This window comes from Microcaecilia unicolor, unplaced genomic scaffold, assembly GCF_901765095.1.
Source record: "Microcaecilia unicolor unplaced genomic scaffold, aMicUni1.1, whole genome shotgun sequence".
NCBI classification, from domain to species: domain Eukaryota; kingdom Metazoa; phylum Chordata; class Amphibia; order Gymnophiona; family Siphonopidae; genus Microcaecilia; species Microcaecilia unicolor.
In genome coordinates this window covers 1,245-18,044 of record NW_021963026.1, presented here as the reverse complement: position 1 = coordinate 18,044, position 16,800 = coordinate 1,245, and the positions used below count along the sequence as shown (strand labels likewise).

The window sequence follows — 16,800 nt, the reverse complement described above, 5'->3', positions numbered from 1 at the left end:
TTGTGGCTGGTCTCTAAGTCTTCAGACCCCTGCACCCCCAGGCCAGCCCTCAAGGGCTCTTCTAAGAGCCACCCCTCAGTCTCGGCTTCACTGGGATGAGACTCGCCTGCTGCCAGTTAAGGCCTACCTAGCTTCAGGCTGGGTGGATAGCACAAACTTAGCTGCGGCCTAAGGGCTCACCTACTTCGAGCATGACATTATTGACTTGGATGTTATCTTCTGTTACCATAGCTCATGTTTTAGTGTCCAATGTTCCCATCAATCTGTTCCCATATGGCTTATTCCGGGAACATTGGACACTAAAGGGTTAATTGCAAAGAGCATCACGTTGGTACTCTAGTCAGGAACCTTTCTTCTCACTATTATTTGCCATGATCTCTTTGTCAAATAGAGTAACCTACCTTCTCCAGCTGAGGCACACTATTGGTCGCCATGATCCCTTTATCAAAAAGAGTCATTAGAGAAGCTTCAAAATTCTCTAGAGGTACATTAAAATGAACACCAGCATTGTCCAGAACTAAATCCAACATGAAGATAGGGTTCTTACGTGGCCTACAAGAGAAAACAAATTGCAATGTTCATATGTTTAAACTGCAAAAAAGTACCTGTTTTCAATGGAGCAAAAACTTTGTTGCTGACAAATCAGTCTAATTTCAAATATAAATAAAGGTGCTACAAAATTCTAATGCTGATACAATGTATAAAAAAGGCACAAAAGCAAAGTTGCTTACCTATAACAGGGGTTTTCCATAGACAACAGTGGAACCCAGGCACACTCTAGGTCAGTGTTTCCCAAGTCCAGTCTTGGAGTACCCCTTGCCAGTGGGGTACTCAGGATATCCACAATGAATATGTATGAAAGATATTTGCATATAATGGAGACAGTGTATGCAAATCAAGTTCAAGCATATTCATTGTAGATATCCTGAAAACCTGACTAGCAAGGGGTACTCCAGGACTGGACTTGGGAAACACTGCTCTAGGTGATGTCACAGATGGAGCTTTGTGTGCCACATCAATCCCCTACCTCAGAAAAGTCTGACAGGCCTCTCTCAGGTAGAACGGTGTTCTGGCACTTTTTTTTTTAGCTGGAAGTGACGTCACCACCCCATTCTCCCTGCCCACCCCATAGTCCAACTTTTCTCCCTCTTGTCTCCTCCCCAGCTGGCAACCCGGCATCTTTCCTTGCCTTTTCACACCCCAGGTATACTTTTTTTTAAATGGTTTTCAGTGCTCTGAGGCACTTCCTGTTTCTGCAGAAATGGGAAGTAACAGAGAGAAGGCTCTGTGGTAGGCACGAACAGTGGGTCTGAATTGCTGCTCACTGCTGGCTGCCTCAAGCAGAGACGACCACTTTTAAAGGTACACAGGGGACTGCTGAGAGGCAAGAGGAGATGATAGACTGCCGGAGAGCGGGAGGGGAAAGAAGGGGAAGAAACAATGCTGGTCCATGGAGGAGCAGGAAAGGAAAAATGCTAGATTATAGGGAGGAGAGAAAAAAAAATGCTGCTCCATGGAAGGGGGGTGGGAAAGAAAAAGTGAATTCTCCGAGGACAGCAGGCCTTATATTCTCACAAGTAGGTAATGAGGCACCATGTTGCCCGGTACAGAGCTTATAACAACCTTTACAAAGCTTTATGGAGTGCGAGACATGCTCCACCATGCATGTTTGGGTGCCTTTCCACCCACCACAAAGGCGCGTCTATCGAAGTTAACTACTACAGCATAAAAAGAAAAAAATAAGAGACAACTACTAAGGGAGATGAGAGGGCTTGTGAGAATATATAGCCTGCTGTCCTCAGAGAATACCTGCTACTGGTAACTACCTTCACTTTCTCAGAGGACAGCAGGCTTTACATTCTCACAATTGGGGTATCCCTAGTATCCATGCTCACCAAAAACAACAAACGTTGGTCAATTGGCCTCGCAATGGCGAAGACATAACTCACATTAACCTGAAACTATATACAAACTGAGTGACAGTGTAGCCTGGAACAGAATAAAATGGGCCTAGGGGGTGGAGTTGGATTCTAGACCCCAAACAGATATTGCAACACTGTTTGCCCAAACCGACTGTCATGTCGGGTATCCTGCTCAAGGAAGTAATGAGATATGAAGGTGTGAACTGAAGACCATGTCGCAGCCTTGCAAATTTCTTCAATGGAGGCTCACTGCAAGTGGGCTACAGAAGCAACCATGGCTCTGACATTGTGAGCCTTGACATAACCCTCCAGGGTCCCAGCACAGCCTGCTGGGCCAATTAGATATTGTGTGTTTTCTGATAGCGACCCTCATCCTGTTGGGATTAAAAGAAACAAAAAGTTGGGCAGACTGTCTGTAGGGCCTTGTCTGCTCCACATAATAGGTCAATGCTCACTTGCAGTCCAAGGTGTGTAAGGTGATCTCGCCAGGATGGGCATGAGGTCTGGGAAAAAATGTTGGTTAGACAATTGACTGGTTCAGATGGGACTCCTACACAACTTTAGGTAGGAACCTAGGGTGGGTGCAGAGGACTACTCTGTTGTGATGAAACTTAGTATAAGATACATCCACTACCAGAGCCTGAAACTCACTGACTCTACAAGCTGAAGTTACCAGCCACCAAGAAAAGGAGCTTTCATCAGCTGAGTGAGAAAGATACTGAAGTCCAATGACACATGCGGGTTTGACAAAAGCAAACCTCTCATGAAGTGTACTAGAGGCTGTCCAGAGATGGGCTACAATTGTCTAACCAACATTTTTTCCCAGACCTCATGCCCATCCTGGCGAGATCACCTTACACACCTTGGACTGCGAGCATTGACCTATTATGTGGAGCAGACAAGGCCCTACAGACAGTCTGCCCAACTTTTTGTTTCTTTTAATCCCAACAGGATGAGGGTCGCTATCAGAAAACACACTATAAGTCAACCGGCCCTCGCAACCCCAAACAAATTCTGCACAACTGTCCGATCAAACCGACTATCTCGCTGGGTAATCTGCTGAAGGCAGTAGTGAGATGCGAATGTGTTGACTGGAGACCAAGTTGCAGCCTTGCAAATTTCTACTATAGAGGCTGACTACAAGTGGGCTACTGGTGCCGCCATGGCTCTGACATTATGAACCTTGGCATGATCCTTAAGAGTCAGCCCAGCCTGGGAATAAGTGAGTGAAATGAAATCTGCCAGCCAATTGGCGATTATGGGTTTCCCGATGGCAATCCCCATCCTGTTGGGATCAAAAGAAACAAAAAGCTGGGTGGACTGTCTGTAAGAACTAGTTCAGATGAAAATCTGACACAATCTTAGGCAGGAACTTAGGGTGCGTGTGGATAACTACTCTGTTATGTTAAAGATGACAGAAATCCAGCAGCTCAAAAGGAGCTTTCATCTGCTATGTGAGGACCCATCACACAGGTGGACGTTTGACAGGGAGACTATCAAAAGCAAACCTCTCATGAAGCGAACAACTGGAGAATGTCCAGAAATGGGCCTACCTTCTACATGGCAATGGTAAGCACTAATCGCACTAAGGTGAACTCTTACAGAGTTGGTTTTGAGACAAGATTCAGAAAGATGTAGAAGGTATTCAAGCAGGGTCTGTGTAAGGATCTAGGGCTTTGCCCAGACACCAAATGGCAAACCTCCTCTATTTGAAAGAGTAACACCTCTTTGTGGAATCTTTCCTGGAAACCAGCAAGACCCTGAAGACACCACTAAGAAGATGTAAGGAAGCAAATTCTAAGCTCTCAACATCCAGACTGTGAGAGCCAGAGACTGGAGGTTGGGATGTAGAAGAGATCCCTCGTTCTGCATGATAAGAATCAGAAAACATTCCAATCTCCAAGGTTCTTCAGAGGACAACTCCAGAAGAAGAGGGAAACAGATCTGCCTAGGCCAGTAAGAAGCAATCAGGATCAAACGAGATCCAATGAGGAAGTGCCTCACACTAAGAATATAGCCATACTGGGTCAGACCAATGGTCCATCTAGCCCAGTATAATGTTTCCAACAGTGGCCAATCCAGAAAACCCAAATAGTAGCAACATTCTATGCCACAATCCCAGGACAAGCAGTGGCTTCCCCATGTTTGACTCAATAGAAGACTATGGACTTTTCCTCCAGGAAATTGTCCAAACCTTTTTTAAACCCAGATGTGCTAACCACTGTTACTACATCCTCTGGCAAAGAGTTCCAGACCTTAACTATTTCCTCCTATTTGTTTTAAAAGTATTTCCATGTAACTTCATTGAGTGTATGTACTTTTTGAAAGAGTACAAAAATCGATTCACTTCTACTTGTTCTACATCACTCAGGATTTTGTAAACCTCAATCATATCACAACTCAACTGGAAGACTTCATGGGCAACACCCATGTTGAGTAACCATGTGGTTGTATGACTATGCTCAGTCTGTCGGCCAGGCTGTTGAATTTGCCCACTAGGTAAGTGGCCTTGAGAAGCATCCCATGATGGACTGCCCAATGCCACATACAGATGGCCTACTGATACAGTGGGTATGATTGGGTACCCTCCCTGCAACCTTGGTAGTATACTGCAACCTGATTATCTGTTGAAGTGAGTACAATGTGGTTGGACAGTCAATCTCTGAAAGCCTTTAAAGCATTTCAGATTGCCCATAGCTACAAGAGGTTGATCTGAAGATCTGATCCCTGAGCTGACCAAGCACCCTGGGAATGAAACCAATCCACATGAGCTTCCTACCCCGGGCAGGATGCATCCATCATTATCACCTTCAGGGGCTGAGGAATTTGGAATGGAATCCCACAGTCAAAATGGAACAAACTGTCCACCAAAGTACAGGATTTACACGAGGGTTTACTTGGTGTAAATCCTCACATCTAAAGTTAATACTAAGCGTATTCTATAAATGGCGCCTAACTTTCAGCACCGTTTTTTGAACAGCACTTAGTGTGCTATTTTGTCAGCCCTATTTATAGAATTTGGTCCCTTAATATACATACCTAAGCTTATTTACTTGCTTTGAATATGATTGGTTTCCCTCTCCTCTGAACGCAAAAAATTGGGAAGACATATGCCAGCAGAATGAAATTATGCATGAAGATTTAAGATCTCATTGAATACTTTTAAACACATACTTTATACCTGCTCCTATGCAGATGCAGATGTAACTATGTGGGTACTTATGCACTTGCATTGAGTGTGTCAGTCATGTTTTCAAAGCAATACTCTATGAGTACCCTTTTGAAAATGAGCTTATATTCTTGCATGTAGCATTACTTTGTCCTCCCAAAAAGGAAATGCCAAGAACTGCTAAAAAGACATTTTAAAATGTGTTAACTCTCCTAACATAGAATTACTTCCCCCTCCTAAAAATAAAATAAATAACTGTGCATCTATACAGCTGTCCAGAGGATGATAATAATAGTGGCCAATTCAGGTTACAAGTACCTGGCAAGATCTCAGAAGAGTAAAACAGATTTTATGTTTCTTATCCCAGGAATAAGCAATGGATTTTCCTAAGTCCATCTTAATAATAGTTTTGGTTTATAGACTTTTCATTTTGAAACCCTGCTAAGCCTACCTCTTTACCTTTCACACATACTCATACCATACCTACCAACTAATCATTTAATATCTTCAAGCAAATAATCTAGTAATCCCATCCTTTAGAACCATTCATTTTGATTTCATACATGCAAAGATATCTAGTGTCACCAGTCCTACTCTTTGAAATGCTCTACCCGACTTTATGGCTAGAACGTTCATTTACTAAATTTAAAACAGACCCGAAAACCTCTCTCTATGGAGATGCCTATCAGACCTAATTACTCAAACACTGACTCTTAGTCACTTAGAAGGTGGGATCTGGACCAGCAAACTCTGAAGTCTGTTTGACTACTGCTAAGCTTTTCTTTTACAAATGTATTTGTTTATTTATTTATAACATTTGTATCCCACATTTTCCCACCTATTTGCAGGCTCAATGTGGCTTACATAGTTCCGTAATGGTGTTCTGGGAAAAAAAAAGAAATACATAGTTAAGGTAGAGGAGACAGAATGGAGTAGGTATTCAGGAAGGAAAGTTCATCTTATAATAAAAATCGGGATAACTTAGCTTGAAACAATCATGAATATTAAACTTCAAAATTACTATGAGTGATAGGAAATAAAGAATTAGATATTGTGAAAGTCCAGTATACATCTTGTTAATTGACGCAGATCCCTCTTGTTCTTGTTATTATTTCTTTTCCTGTTAACAATTTTATTGTTGTAAACTGCTCTGAAAGCCTACTAAGGGCGGTATATGAAATTTTAATCAAGTTGAAACTTGGCTCCTGATGTGGAACCTTGCATCATGCAGCTTTAGTATGGGATCCTCTTCCCTACATGCATCACTTTGCACTTCCCTCCTTTAGCCCCTATCCACATCCAATAAAACTCCTTTCCTTCCCTAACCCCCATCTATGTCAGCACATCTCCCCTTCTCTTCTCTAGCCCTCCCACACACATTCAACATCTCCCTTTCTAGCGCCCCACACATATCCAACATCTCCCCTTCCCTTCTCTAGCCCCCCATCCATGCCCAGCATCACTCCTTCCCTAGCTCCCCATTCTTGTCCAGCATCTCCCCTTCCCTTCCACCTATGTTCGGCATCAATTCACCTTACCTTCCTTCTGTCAGTCTGCTGCATTCTGCTAGCCTGCCTGCCATGCCGAGCTGTGTTCCAGAACCCATTTCTGAACTCACCCATGAGTAATTTCTGGTGTGCTGGCTGCATGTAATGATGCAATTTTTGCTGAATCTAGTGGAGGATAATCCTGGAAGTTAGGGCTATGGGGCAGAGTAGGAGAGAGCAGCATGACAGCACTGAGAAAGAGTATTGCAGGGCTAGGCTGTCTGCTCACACACAGGCTGAGGTCAGAGAAGGGCGCCTGAAGCATATGTGTGGTGAGCAAACCCTGCCATAATCTGAACCTTGGTGCTGGGGTCAGCTGCTGCTGCTGTTACTGCTGCCCAGGGCAGGACTAAGTAAGCACACTGCCTAACAATTGTCCCCTGTCAAGTGCCTCCCCTAAAATTGTGCCATCATAGGTGGTTGCCTGGCTCTTCTAGTGTTAGGATCAGCTCTAAATGGACCACTGAACACCCTCAAGAAACACTAGCTACATGCTCTGTGCTTGTTTACAAATGTGCTGCTTAGTAGTTCTACAATAATACTGAACGATGTAATCTTATTAGTCAGATAAATAGGTGGGCTGTTGCAGGCAGGGGCTGATGTTTTTTCAATGAAAAGTACCTCCTCCTGGATGAGAGGATGTTCCTTGCAAAGTTTTGTTGTATTTGCTCATACCATGTCCAAATGCATGAAGAACAAACAAACATACATACATACAAATAAACTTTCTTCTTTCTTTCTAGGCTAACATAACCGTGTATATAAGCGTATATGTACTTAGGTGCAATCACTTACTCCAGCCACACAGCTGGTGTGTGTGCATCTATATTCCAGAGATAACTTCTATAAGTTATGCACATAACTTTCCGCCCCACCAACATAAGTACATAAGTAATGCCATACTGGGAAAAGACAAATGGCCCATCGAGCCCAGCATCCTGTCCCCGACAGTGGCCAATCCAGGTCAAGGGCACCTGGCAAGCTTCCCAAACGTACAAACATTCTATATGTTATTCCCGAAATTGTGGATTTTTCCCAAGGCCATTTAGTAGCGGTCTATGGACTTGTCCTTTAGGAAACCGTCCAACCCCTTTTTAAACTCTGCCAAGCTAACCACCTTCACCATGTTCTCCGGCAACGAATTCCAGAGTTTAATTAGGCTTTGGGTGAAGAAACATTTTCTCCTATTTGTTTTAAATGTACTACACTTTAGTTTCATCGCATGCCCCCTAGTCCTAGTATTTTTGGAAAGCATGAACAGACGCTTCACATCCACCTGTTCCACTCCACTCATATATTTTATATCTCTATCATGTCTCCCCTCAGCCGTCTCTTCTCCAAGCTGAAAAGCCCTAGCCTCCTTAGTCTTTCTTCATAGGGAAGTCGTCTCATCCCCGCTATCATTTTCGTTGCCCTTCGCTGCACCTTTTCCAATTCCACTATATCTTTCTTGAGATGCGGCGACTAGAATTGGACACAATACTCAAGGTGCGGTAGCACCATGAAGCGATTCAACGGCATTATAACATCCTCACACCTGTTTTCTATACCTTTCCTAATAATACCCAACATTCTATTCGCTTTCCTAGCCACAGCAACACACTGAGCAGAAGGGTTCAGTGTATTATCAACGACGACACCCAGATCCCTTTCTTGGTCTGTAACTCCTAACATGGAACCTTGCATGACATAGCTATAATTCGGGTTCTTTTTTCCCACATGCATCACCTTGCACTTGCTCACATTAAACGTCATCTGCCATTTAGCCGCCCAGTCTCCCAGTCTCATAAGGTCCGCTTGTAATTTTTCACAATCATCTTGTGAGTTAACGACTTTGAATAACTTTGTGTCATCAGCAAATTTAATTACCTCGCTAGTTACTCCCATCTCTAAATCATTTATAAATATATTAAAGAGCAGCAGTCCTAGCACTGACCCCTGAGGAACCCCACTAACTACCCTTCTCCACTGTGAATACTGCCCATTTAACCCCACTCTCTGTTTCCTGTCCTTCAACCAGTTTTTAATCCACAATAGGACATTACCTCCTATCCCATGACCCTCCAATTTCCTCTGTAGCCTCTGCCACCCATTTCTATACCCGCCCACAATTGTGCTATCAGAGATATATGCATAGTTACAGAGCAGCACTTAGGTGGAATATAGACACATATGTGCCTATATACATGTGTATATCCAGTATTCTAATAATTTATGCTCGCATATGGAGCCTAAATGTAGGTACCCATGCTACAGAATTGTCCCTTTGCTCAGGAGGCATGATTGGAACATCATTGAGGGCACAATGCCAGGCATAGTACATAAAGTCCAATACAGTGTTAAATGTGTGTTTCTACAGGATGCAGATTGCTGAACAAACCTAGCCCCAATGCTGCAGTCCTAAAGTTTCCTCTTTGTAGCTACTCTAACAAACCTTCCCAATGCAATACTTTAATTCTGATTCCCGGTCCTCAGTCCTGTTTTCTGATCCTCTGCATAGGGTATGATACATACCTGTAGCAGTTGTTCTCCGAGGACAGCAGGCTGATTGTTCTCACGACTGGGTGACGTCCGCGGCAGCCCCCACCAACCGGAAATAAGCTTCGCGGGACGGTCGACACGCAGGGCACGCCCACCGCGCATGCGCGGCCGTCTTCCCGCCCGTGCGCGACCGCTCCCGCCAGTTGAATGACTAGCAAAAAATATGAAACACACAACTCCAAAGGGGAGGAGGGAGGGTAGGTGAGAACAATCAGCCTGCTGTCCTCGGAGAACAACTGCTACAGGTATGTATCATACCCTTTCTCCGAGGACAAGCAGGCTGCTTGTTCTCACGACTGGGGTATCCCTAGCTCTCAGGCTCACTCAAAACAAGAACCCAGGTCAATTGAACCTCGCAACGGCGAGGGAACAACAGAAATTGACCTACGAAGAACAACTAACTGAGAGTGCAGCCTGACCAGAATAAATTCGGGTCCTGGAGGGTGGAGTTGGATTTACACCCCAAACAGATTCTGCAGCACCGACTGCCCGAACCGACTGTCGCGTCGGGTATCCTGCTGGAGGCAGTAATGAGATGTGAATGTGTGGACAGATGACCACGTCGCAGCCTTGCAGATCTCTTCAATAGTGGCTGACTTCAAGTGGGCCACTGACGCTGCCATGGCTCTGACACTATGAGCCGTGACATGACCCTCAAGAGTCAGCCCAGCCTGGGCGTAAGTGAAGGAAATGCAATCTGCTAGCCAATTAGAGATGGTGCGTTTCCCGACAGCGACCCCTAGCCTGTTAGGGTCGAAAGAAACAAACAATTGGGCGGACTGTCTGTTGGGCTGTGTCCGCTCCAAGTAGAAGGCCAATGCTCTCTTGCAGTCCAATGTGTGCAACTGACGTTCAGCAGGGCGGGTATGCGGCCTGGGGAAGAAAGTTGGCAAGACAATTGACTGGTTAAGATGGAACTCCGACACCACCTTCGGCAGGAACTTTGGGTGGGTGCGGAGCACTACTCTGTTGTGATGAAATTTGGTATATGGAGCATGAGCTACTAGGGCTTGAAGCTCACTGACCCTACGAGCTGAAGTAACTGCCACCAAGAAAATGACCTTCCAGGTCAAGTACTTCAGATGGCAGGTATTCAGTGGCTCAAAAGGAGGTTTCATCAGCTGGGTGAGGACGACGTTGAGATCCCATGACACAACAGGAGGCTTGATAGGGGGCTTTGACAAAAGCAAGCCTCTCATGAATCGAACGACTAAAGGCTCTCCAGAGATGGCTTTTCCTTCCACACGATAATGGTAAGCACTAATCGCACTAAGGTGATTCCTTACTGAGTTGGTCTTGAGGCCAGACTCTGATAAGTGCAGAAGGTATTCAAGCAGGTTCTGTGCAGGGCAAGAACGAGGTTCTAGGGCCATGCTCTCACACCACACGACAAACCTCCTCCACTTGAAAAAGTAACTCTTTTTAGTGGAATCCTTCCTAGAGGCAAGCAAGACCCGGGAGACACCCTCAGACAGACCCAACGCAGTGAAGTCTACGCCCTCAACATCCAGGCCGTGAGAGCCAGAGACTGAAGGTTGGGGTGCAGCAACGCTCCGTCGTTCTGCGAAATGAGAGTCGGAAAACACTCCAATCTCCACGGTTCTTCGGAGGACAACTCCAGAAGAAGAGGGAACCAGATCTGACGGGGCCAAAAGGGCGCGATCAGAATCATGGTGCCGCGGTCTTGCTTGAGCTTCAGTAAGGTCTTCCCCACCAAAGGTATGGGAGGATAAGCATACAGGAGGCCGGTCCCCCAATGGAGGAGAAAGGCATCCGACGCTAGCCTGCCGTGTGCCTGAAGTCTGGAACAGAACAGAGGCAGCTTGTGGTTGGTCTGAGAGGCGAAAAGGTCCACCGAGGGGGTGCCCCACGCTCGGAAGATCTTGCGTACCACTCTGGCATGGAGCGACCACTCGTGCGGTTGCATGACTCTGCTCAGTCTGTCGGCCAGACTGTTGTTTACGCCTGCCAGGTACGTGGCTTGGAGGAGCATGCCGAACCGACACGCCCAACGCCACATCCCGACGGCCTCCTGGCACAGGGGGCGAGATCCGGTGCCCCCCTGCTTGTTGACGTAATACATTGCAACCTGATTGTCTGTCCGAATTTGGATAATTTGACAGGACAGCCGATCTCTGAAAGCCTTCAGTGCGTTCCAGATCGCTCGGAGCTCCAGGAGGTTGATCTGCAGATCCTTTTCCTGGAGGGACCACAGACCCTGAGTGTGGAGCCCATCGACATGGGCTCCCCACCCCAGGCGAGATGCATCCGTCGTCAGCACTTTCGTGGGCTGCGGAATTTGGAATGGACGTCCCAGGGTCAAATTGGTCCGGATGGTCCACCAGAGCAGTGAAGTGCGGCAACTGGTGGAGAGGCGGATGACATCTTCTAGATTCCCGGTGGCTTGAAACCACTGGGAAGCTAGGGTCCATTGAGCAGATCTCATGTGAAGACGAGCCATGGGAGTCACATGAACTGTGGAGGCCATATGACCCAGAAGTCTCAACATCTGCCGAGCTGTGATCTGCTGAGACGCTCTGGTCTGCGAAGCCAGGGCCAAGAGATTGGTAGCCCTCGCTTCGGGAAGGTAGGCCTGAGCCGTCTGGGTATTCAGCAGCGCTCCTATGAATTCCAGAGACTGAGTAGGCTGGAGATGGGACTTTGGGTAATTGATCACAAACCCCAGCAGCTCCAGAAGTTGAATAGTGCACTGCATGGACCGGAGGGCTCCTGCCTCCGAGGTGCTCTTGACTAGCCAATCGTCGAGATATGGGAACACGTGCACTCCCAGCTTGCGTAGATACGCCGCCACCACCACGAGGCACTTTGTAAACACTCGTGGGGCAGAGGCGAGCCCAAAGGGCAGCACACAATACTGAAAGTGCCGTGCGCCCAGGCGGAATCTGAGATACTGTCTGTGAGCTGGCAGTATCGGGATGTGAGTGTATGCGTCCTTTAAATCCAGGGAACATAGCCAATCGTTTTTCTGAATCATTGGCAGAAGGGTGCCCAAGGAAAGCATCCTGAACTTTTCTTTGACCAGGAATTTGTTCAGGCCTCTCAGGTCTAGGATGGGACGCATCCCCCCTGTTTTCTTTTCCACAAGGAAGTACCTGGAATAGAATCCCTGCCCTTCCTGCCCGGGTGGTACGGGCTCGACCGCATTGGCGCTGAGAAGGGCGGAGAGTTCCTCTGCAAGTACCTGCTTGTGAAGGGAGCTGAAAGACTGAGCTCCCGGAGGACAATTTGGAGGCAGGGAGGCCAAATTCAGGGCGTATCCGCACCGCACTATTTGGAGAACCCACTGGTCGGAGGTTATGAGAGGCCACCTTTGGTGAAAAAATTTTAACCTCCCTCCGACCGGCAGATCGTCCGGTACGGACACTTGTAGGGCGGCTATGTTCCCGTGGATCCAGTCAAAAGCCCGTCCCCGGCTTTTGCTGTGGAGGCGCAGGGGGCTGCTTAGGCGCACGCTGTTGACGAGAACGAGCGCGCTGGGGCTGTCCCTGTGCCTGGCGAGGCCTTCGGGCCGGCTGGTTGTACCTACGCTTTGCAAAAGAATAGGGTGCAGCCTGCCGTGCCCGGGAAAAACGCCCACCCGTGGGGGCGGGTGCTGAAGGCGCCCGGTGGGAGAGCTTGTCGAGAGCGGTTTCCCGCTGATGCAGTTGGTCCACCATCTGCTCGACCTTCTCACCGAAAATGTTATCCCCCCGGCAAGGGACGTCAGCCAGTCTCTGCTGGGTGCGGTTGTCCAGGTCAGAGGCACGCAGCCATGAGAGCCTGCGCATCACTATACCTTGGGCCGCAGCACGAGATGCCACGTCACAGGTGTCAAAAATCCCTCTGGACAGGAACTTTCTGCACGCCTTCAGCTGCCTGACCACCTCCTGATAAGGCCTGGACTGCTCCGGCGGGAGCTTATCGACCAGGTCCGCCAGCTGTTGCACATTGGTCCGCATGTGGATGCTCATATAGAGCAGGTAAGATTGGATGCGGGTCACGAGCATGGAGGATTGGTAGGCCTTCCTCCCAAATGAGTCCAGAGTGCGAGACTCCCGCCCCGGGGGCGTCGAGGCGGTATCCCTCGAACTCCGTGCCCTCTTGAGAGCAGAATCCATGACCGCTGAGTCATGGGGCAACTGGGGCCGCATGAGCTCTGGGTCAGAGTGGATCCTGTACTGGGACTCTGCTTTCTTGGGAATGGTGGGATTAGTTAGTGGTCGCACCCAGTTCCGGAGCAGCGTCTCCTTGAGGACATTGTGCAGCGGTACCGTGGAGGACTCTCTAGGTGGTGATGGATAGTCGAGGACCTCGAGCATCTCGGCCCTCGGCTCTTCCACAGAGACCACGGGAAAGGGAATGCTTATAGACATATCCCGCACAAAGGAGGCAAAGGAGAGACTCTCAGGAGGTGAGAGCTTCCTCTCCGGTGACGGCGTGGGGTCCGAGGGAAGGCCCGTAGACTCCTCTGAGGAGAAATATCTCGGGTCCTCCTCTTCCCCCCACGAGTCCTCATCCTCGGTATCGGACATTAGCTCATGTAGCTGCGTCCGGTACCGGGCCCGGCTCGACGTCGAGGCACCGAGGTCTCGGTGTCGTCGAGCGGTGGACTCCCGCGCCGGCGGGGACGGAGCTCCCTCCATCGACGTCGACGGGGACTCCACCTGCGTGGCTGTCGAGACCGGCACCGCAAGCGGCGGCGGTGTCGACTGCCCCGGCGCCGGGCTAGAGCTCGCCGGCGCCACAGTCATCGGCGCCGAGGGCGCAAGCACCCCCGGCGCCGGCACAGCCTGGCGCATCAGCCCTTCCAGGATCCCCGGAAGGATGGCTCTGAGGCACTCGTCCAGGCCCGCTGCCGGGAAAGGCGGTGGGGCCGGTAAGGGTGTCGGTGCCGGAAGCTGCTGGGGGCCAGGAGACGGCACCGAGGTGCCGGAACCCCGACGCGTCGGTACCCTCCACCACCGACGGAGATCTCTCCTCTCTGCGATGACGCTTCGGCGTCGACTCCTCTTCAGGGTGCACCGAGGGCTCCCGGTGACGGCGCTTCTTGTCTTTTTTCCGGTGCACGTCACCGGTGCCGGAGGGCATGGAGGAGGAGGAGGTCGATCCCCCTCGGTCTCGGGGTACCGGGTCCGACAGGGTTCGGTCCCGTGGCTCACGAGTTGAGGGAGTGACCGGGGCCGACTGCCCACGCGGTCTCTCTACCCCACTCTCGCCGGCGGACCGGCGGGCCGACGGGACCTGTTCTCCTGGGGTCGCTGCCATCGGTGCCGATGTCTCGGGCATCGATACCGGTACCGAAGAACCGGTCTTCGATACCGATGCCGTCGAGGTCGACGTCGAGGGGCCGGCGCAAGTTCCAAAAAGACGGTCCCGCAGAACTTGCCTCGCAACCTGAGTCCGTTTCCGGAGACCGAGACACAAAACGCACGACTTGAGATTGTGCTCCGGCCCGAGGCACTGGAGGCACCAAGCGTGGGTGTCGGTCTGCGAGATCGGCCGGCCGCAGCGACCACACTTTTTAAATCCACTCGGGACCTTCGAGGACATCGACGGAAAAATCGCGTCGGCGAAGTCAAAGTCGGCAATGGTGGCTAAAATCACACCACGAAAACTGAAACCGACCGAGCGGCCACTAGGCCGCAACGAGGCGTCCCCGCTAGAAAGCGAGGGAAAAGAAGGAGCGCGTGCTCCACACGCGCAAAATTCTTTTTTTTTTTTTTTTTTTAATAAAAGAGAAAGAAGAAGAAGAAGAAGAGGCCGAACAGGCCAAAAGCGACGATCCGCGTAAACGCGGTCGAAAAAATCCGGCGGCTGAAACGAGAGAGAGGGGAAAACACAACTCTCTCAGTCGCGGAAAAAAAGTAACTGGCGGGAGCGGTCGCGCACGGGCGGGAAGACGGCCGCGCATGCGCGGTGGGCGTGCCCTGCGTGTCGACCGTCCCGCGAAGCTTATTTCCGGTTGGTGGGGGCTGCCGCGGACGTCACCCAGTCGTGAGAACAAGCAGCCTGCTTGTCCTCGGAGAACCTTCATTACCTCTGTTATAACCTGTAAAGGCTTCCCCAGTGCTGTATGCTGACATAGTGCCACCTCAGTTCTTCCTCATATAGACCATACCACATGTATTTGAAAGCAATTTTTCATTTCTTACTTATATGGGCTGTTCACAAGATCTCCACCCCAATCCATATCTTCAGAGCAATCCAGAACACTGCAGCAAGCATCAAGAATAAATTGAGTAAAGTTGACCAAAGAGTCTTGCACAAGGAAGCGCAGGGAATCCTGCAAGGTAAACTTGATGAGCTCCATTAGCTGGTGCAACTTAGACATAGAGTATACCTTCCAGTTGGTCTCATGCAAATTGTACCAGCCTTTACCCACTTCCCTAAAACTGGCACGGATAGCATTTTTCAAGGTAATGATCCAACTGTCCTTCAAAAACAACTGAACCTAAGAGAAAAAATATCCATGAACATATTGTTAGCAAAGACTGCAAGATATTCAAGCCGTAGATGACAGAATAGCAAAAATAAATCTGTTACAATTTAACGGCATTCAACGGTTTTTTTCTTTGCATCTTTATTCAGAAGTTTAACAATACAGTTCATTAACAGAACCAACCCATTACAACTCATAATGTATAACTGATCCAAAATGACCAGCCCTGAAGACATCCTCTCACCCACCCATTATCCAATGGTCTTCTTGCAAATAACCTTCCAATCAAATATCACAACTCCAACAAACTCCATATATACCCTCCCTTACTGCCAATTATGTCTCCCTTCCCCCCCCCCCCCCCCCCCCCTTCCAGCCCTTACCCTGGTCATAGACTTTTTAAACGCTGCCATTGTTTTTTTTTAATGTCCTGATATTCAGTGCTAGGCTACATTTATATACTGGCATTTAATATCCAGGTACCAGCGATATTCTGGAATGTCCAAATAAGCCTTTCTGCTGTCCTAACTTTATCTGGCTAGACAGTTAGCAGATGAGTATCACTGCTAACCAAGTAACTCCTGTGTCTTAGCTCTACCTGGGGCCATCCTGGCACTATTCAAATAGCACCGAGACAGACAGTGCTAATTTTCAGTGGCATAATCTGGATAATGCTGCTAAAACTCCATGGCTGACTCTAGTGCGTGGCATTTATCCAGGAAGAAGTCATTCCTACCCAGATAAGTACAACTGAATATTGACCCCTGAGTTTCTCCTGTTTGTGATTGCAGAAAAACAGTAACAGCTTTTAATCCCCTCACTCTTGTAAGTGTTGAAAAGCTATTAGTCATCATGAAGTGCTCTATATCACTAGTTGACCCATTCTCTACTTGGCTGGTTAAAATCATTCCCTCAGCCTTTTACCTCATATCCATTCTGTAATCAACACCAGTCTTACCCAAGGATAAGTTCCAAACTTATAGAAGAAGCTAGAATCTGCCCCAGTTTAAGAAAACAAACTATTGGTCCTTCTACCCTTCTTCATCATCATTAAGTTTCAAATACGCCTTTAATTTCTAAAACAGAGAATGATTCACCTAAAGCAGTCTGGATTTTGGACCCATTATATTACTAAGATGGTTCTTATACCCTTGCTGAGTGAGGTCCATTTCCATCATGATG

At 48.4% G+C, this 16,800-nt stretch overlaps 1 protein-coding gene across 1 annotated transcript in view; it reads right to left on the bottom strand.

Annotated features, from left to right (window-relative positions):
* The window catches only part of LOC115458777 (dynein heavy chain 1, axonemal-like), a gene marked incomplete at its 5' end in the record, with an annotated part of 332,737 nt that extends 317,104 nt beyond the window's left edge, over positions 1-15,633 (bottom strand). The window contains 2 exon segments of the mRNA XM_030188593.1: positions 402-552; positions 15,332-15,633. Coding sequence (XP_030044453.1) covers positions 402-552; positions 15,332-15,633 — 453 coding nt within the window.
* Positions 15,634-16,800: the final 1,167 nt, after the last annotated feature.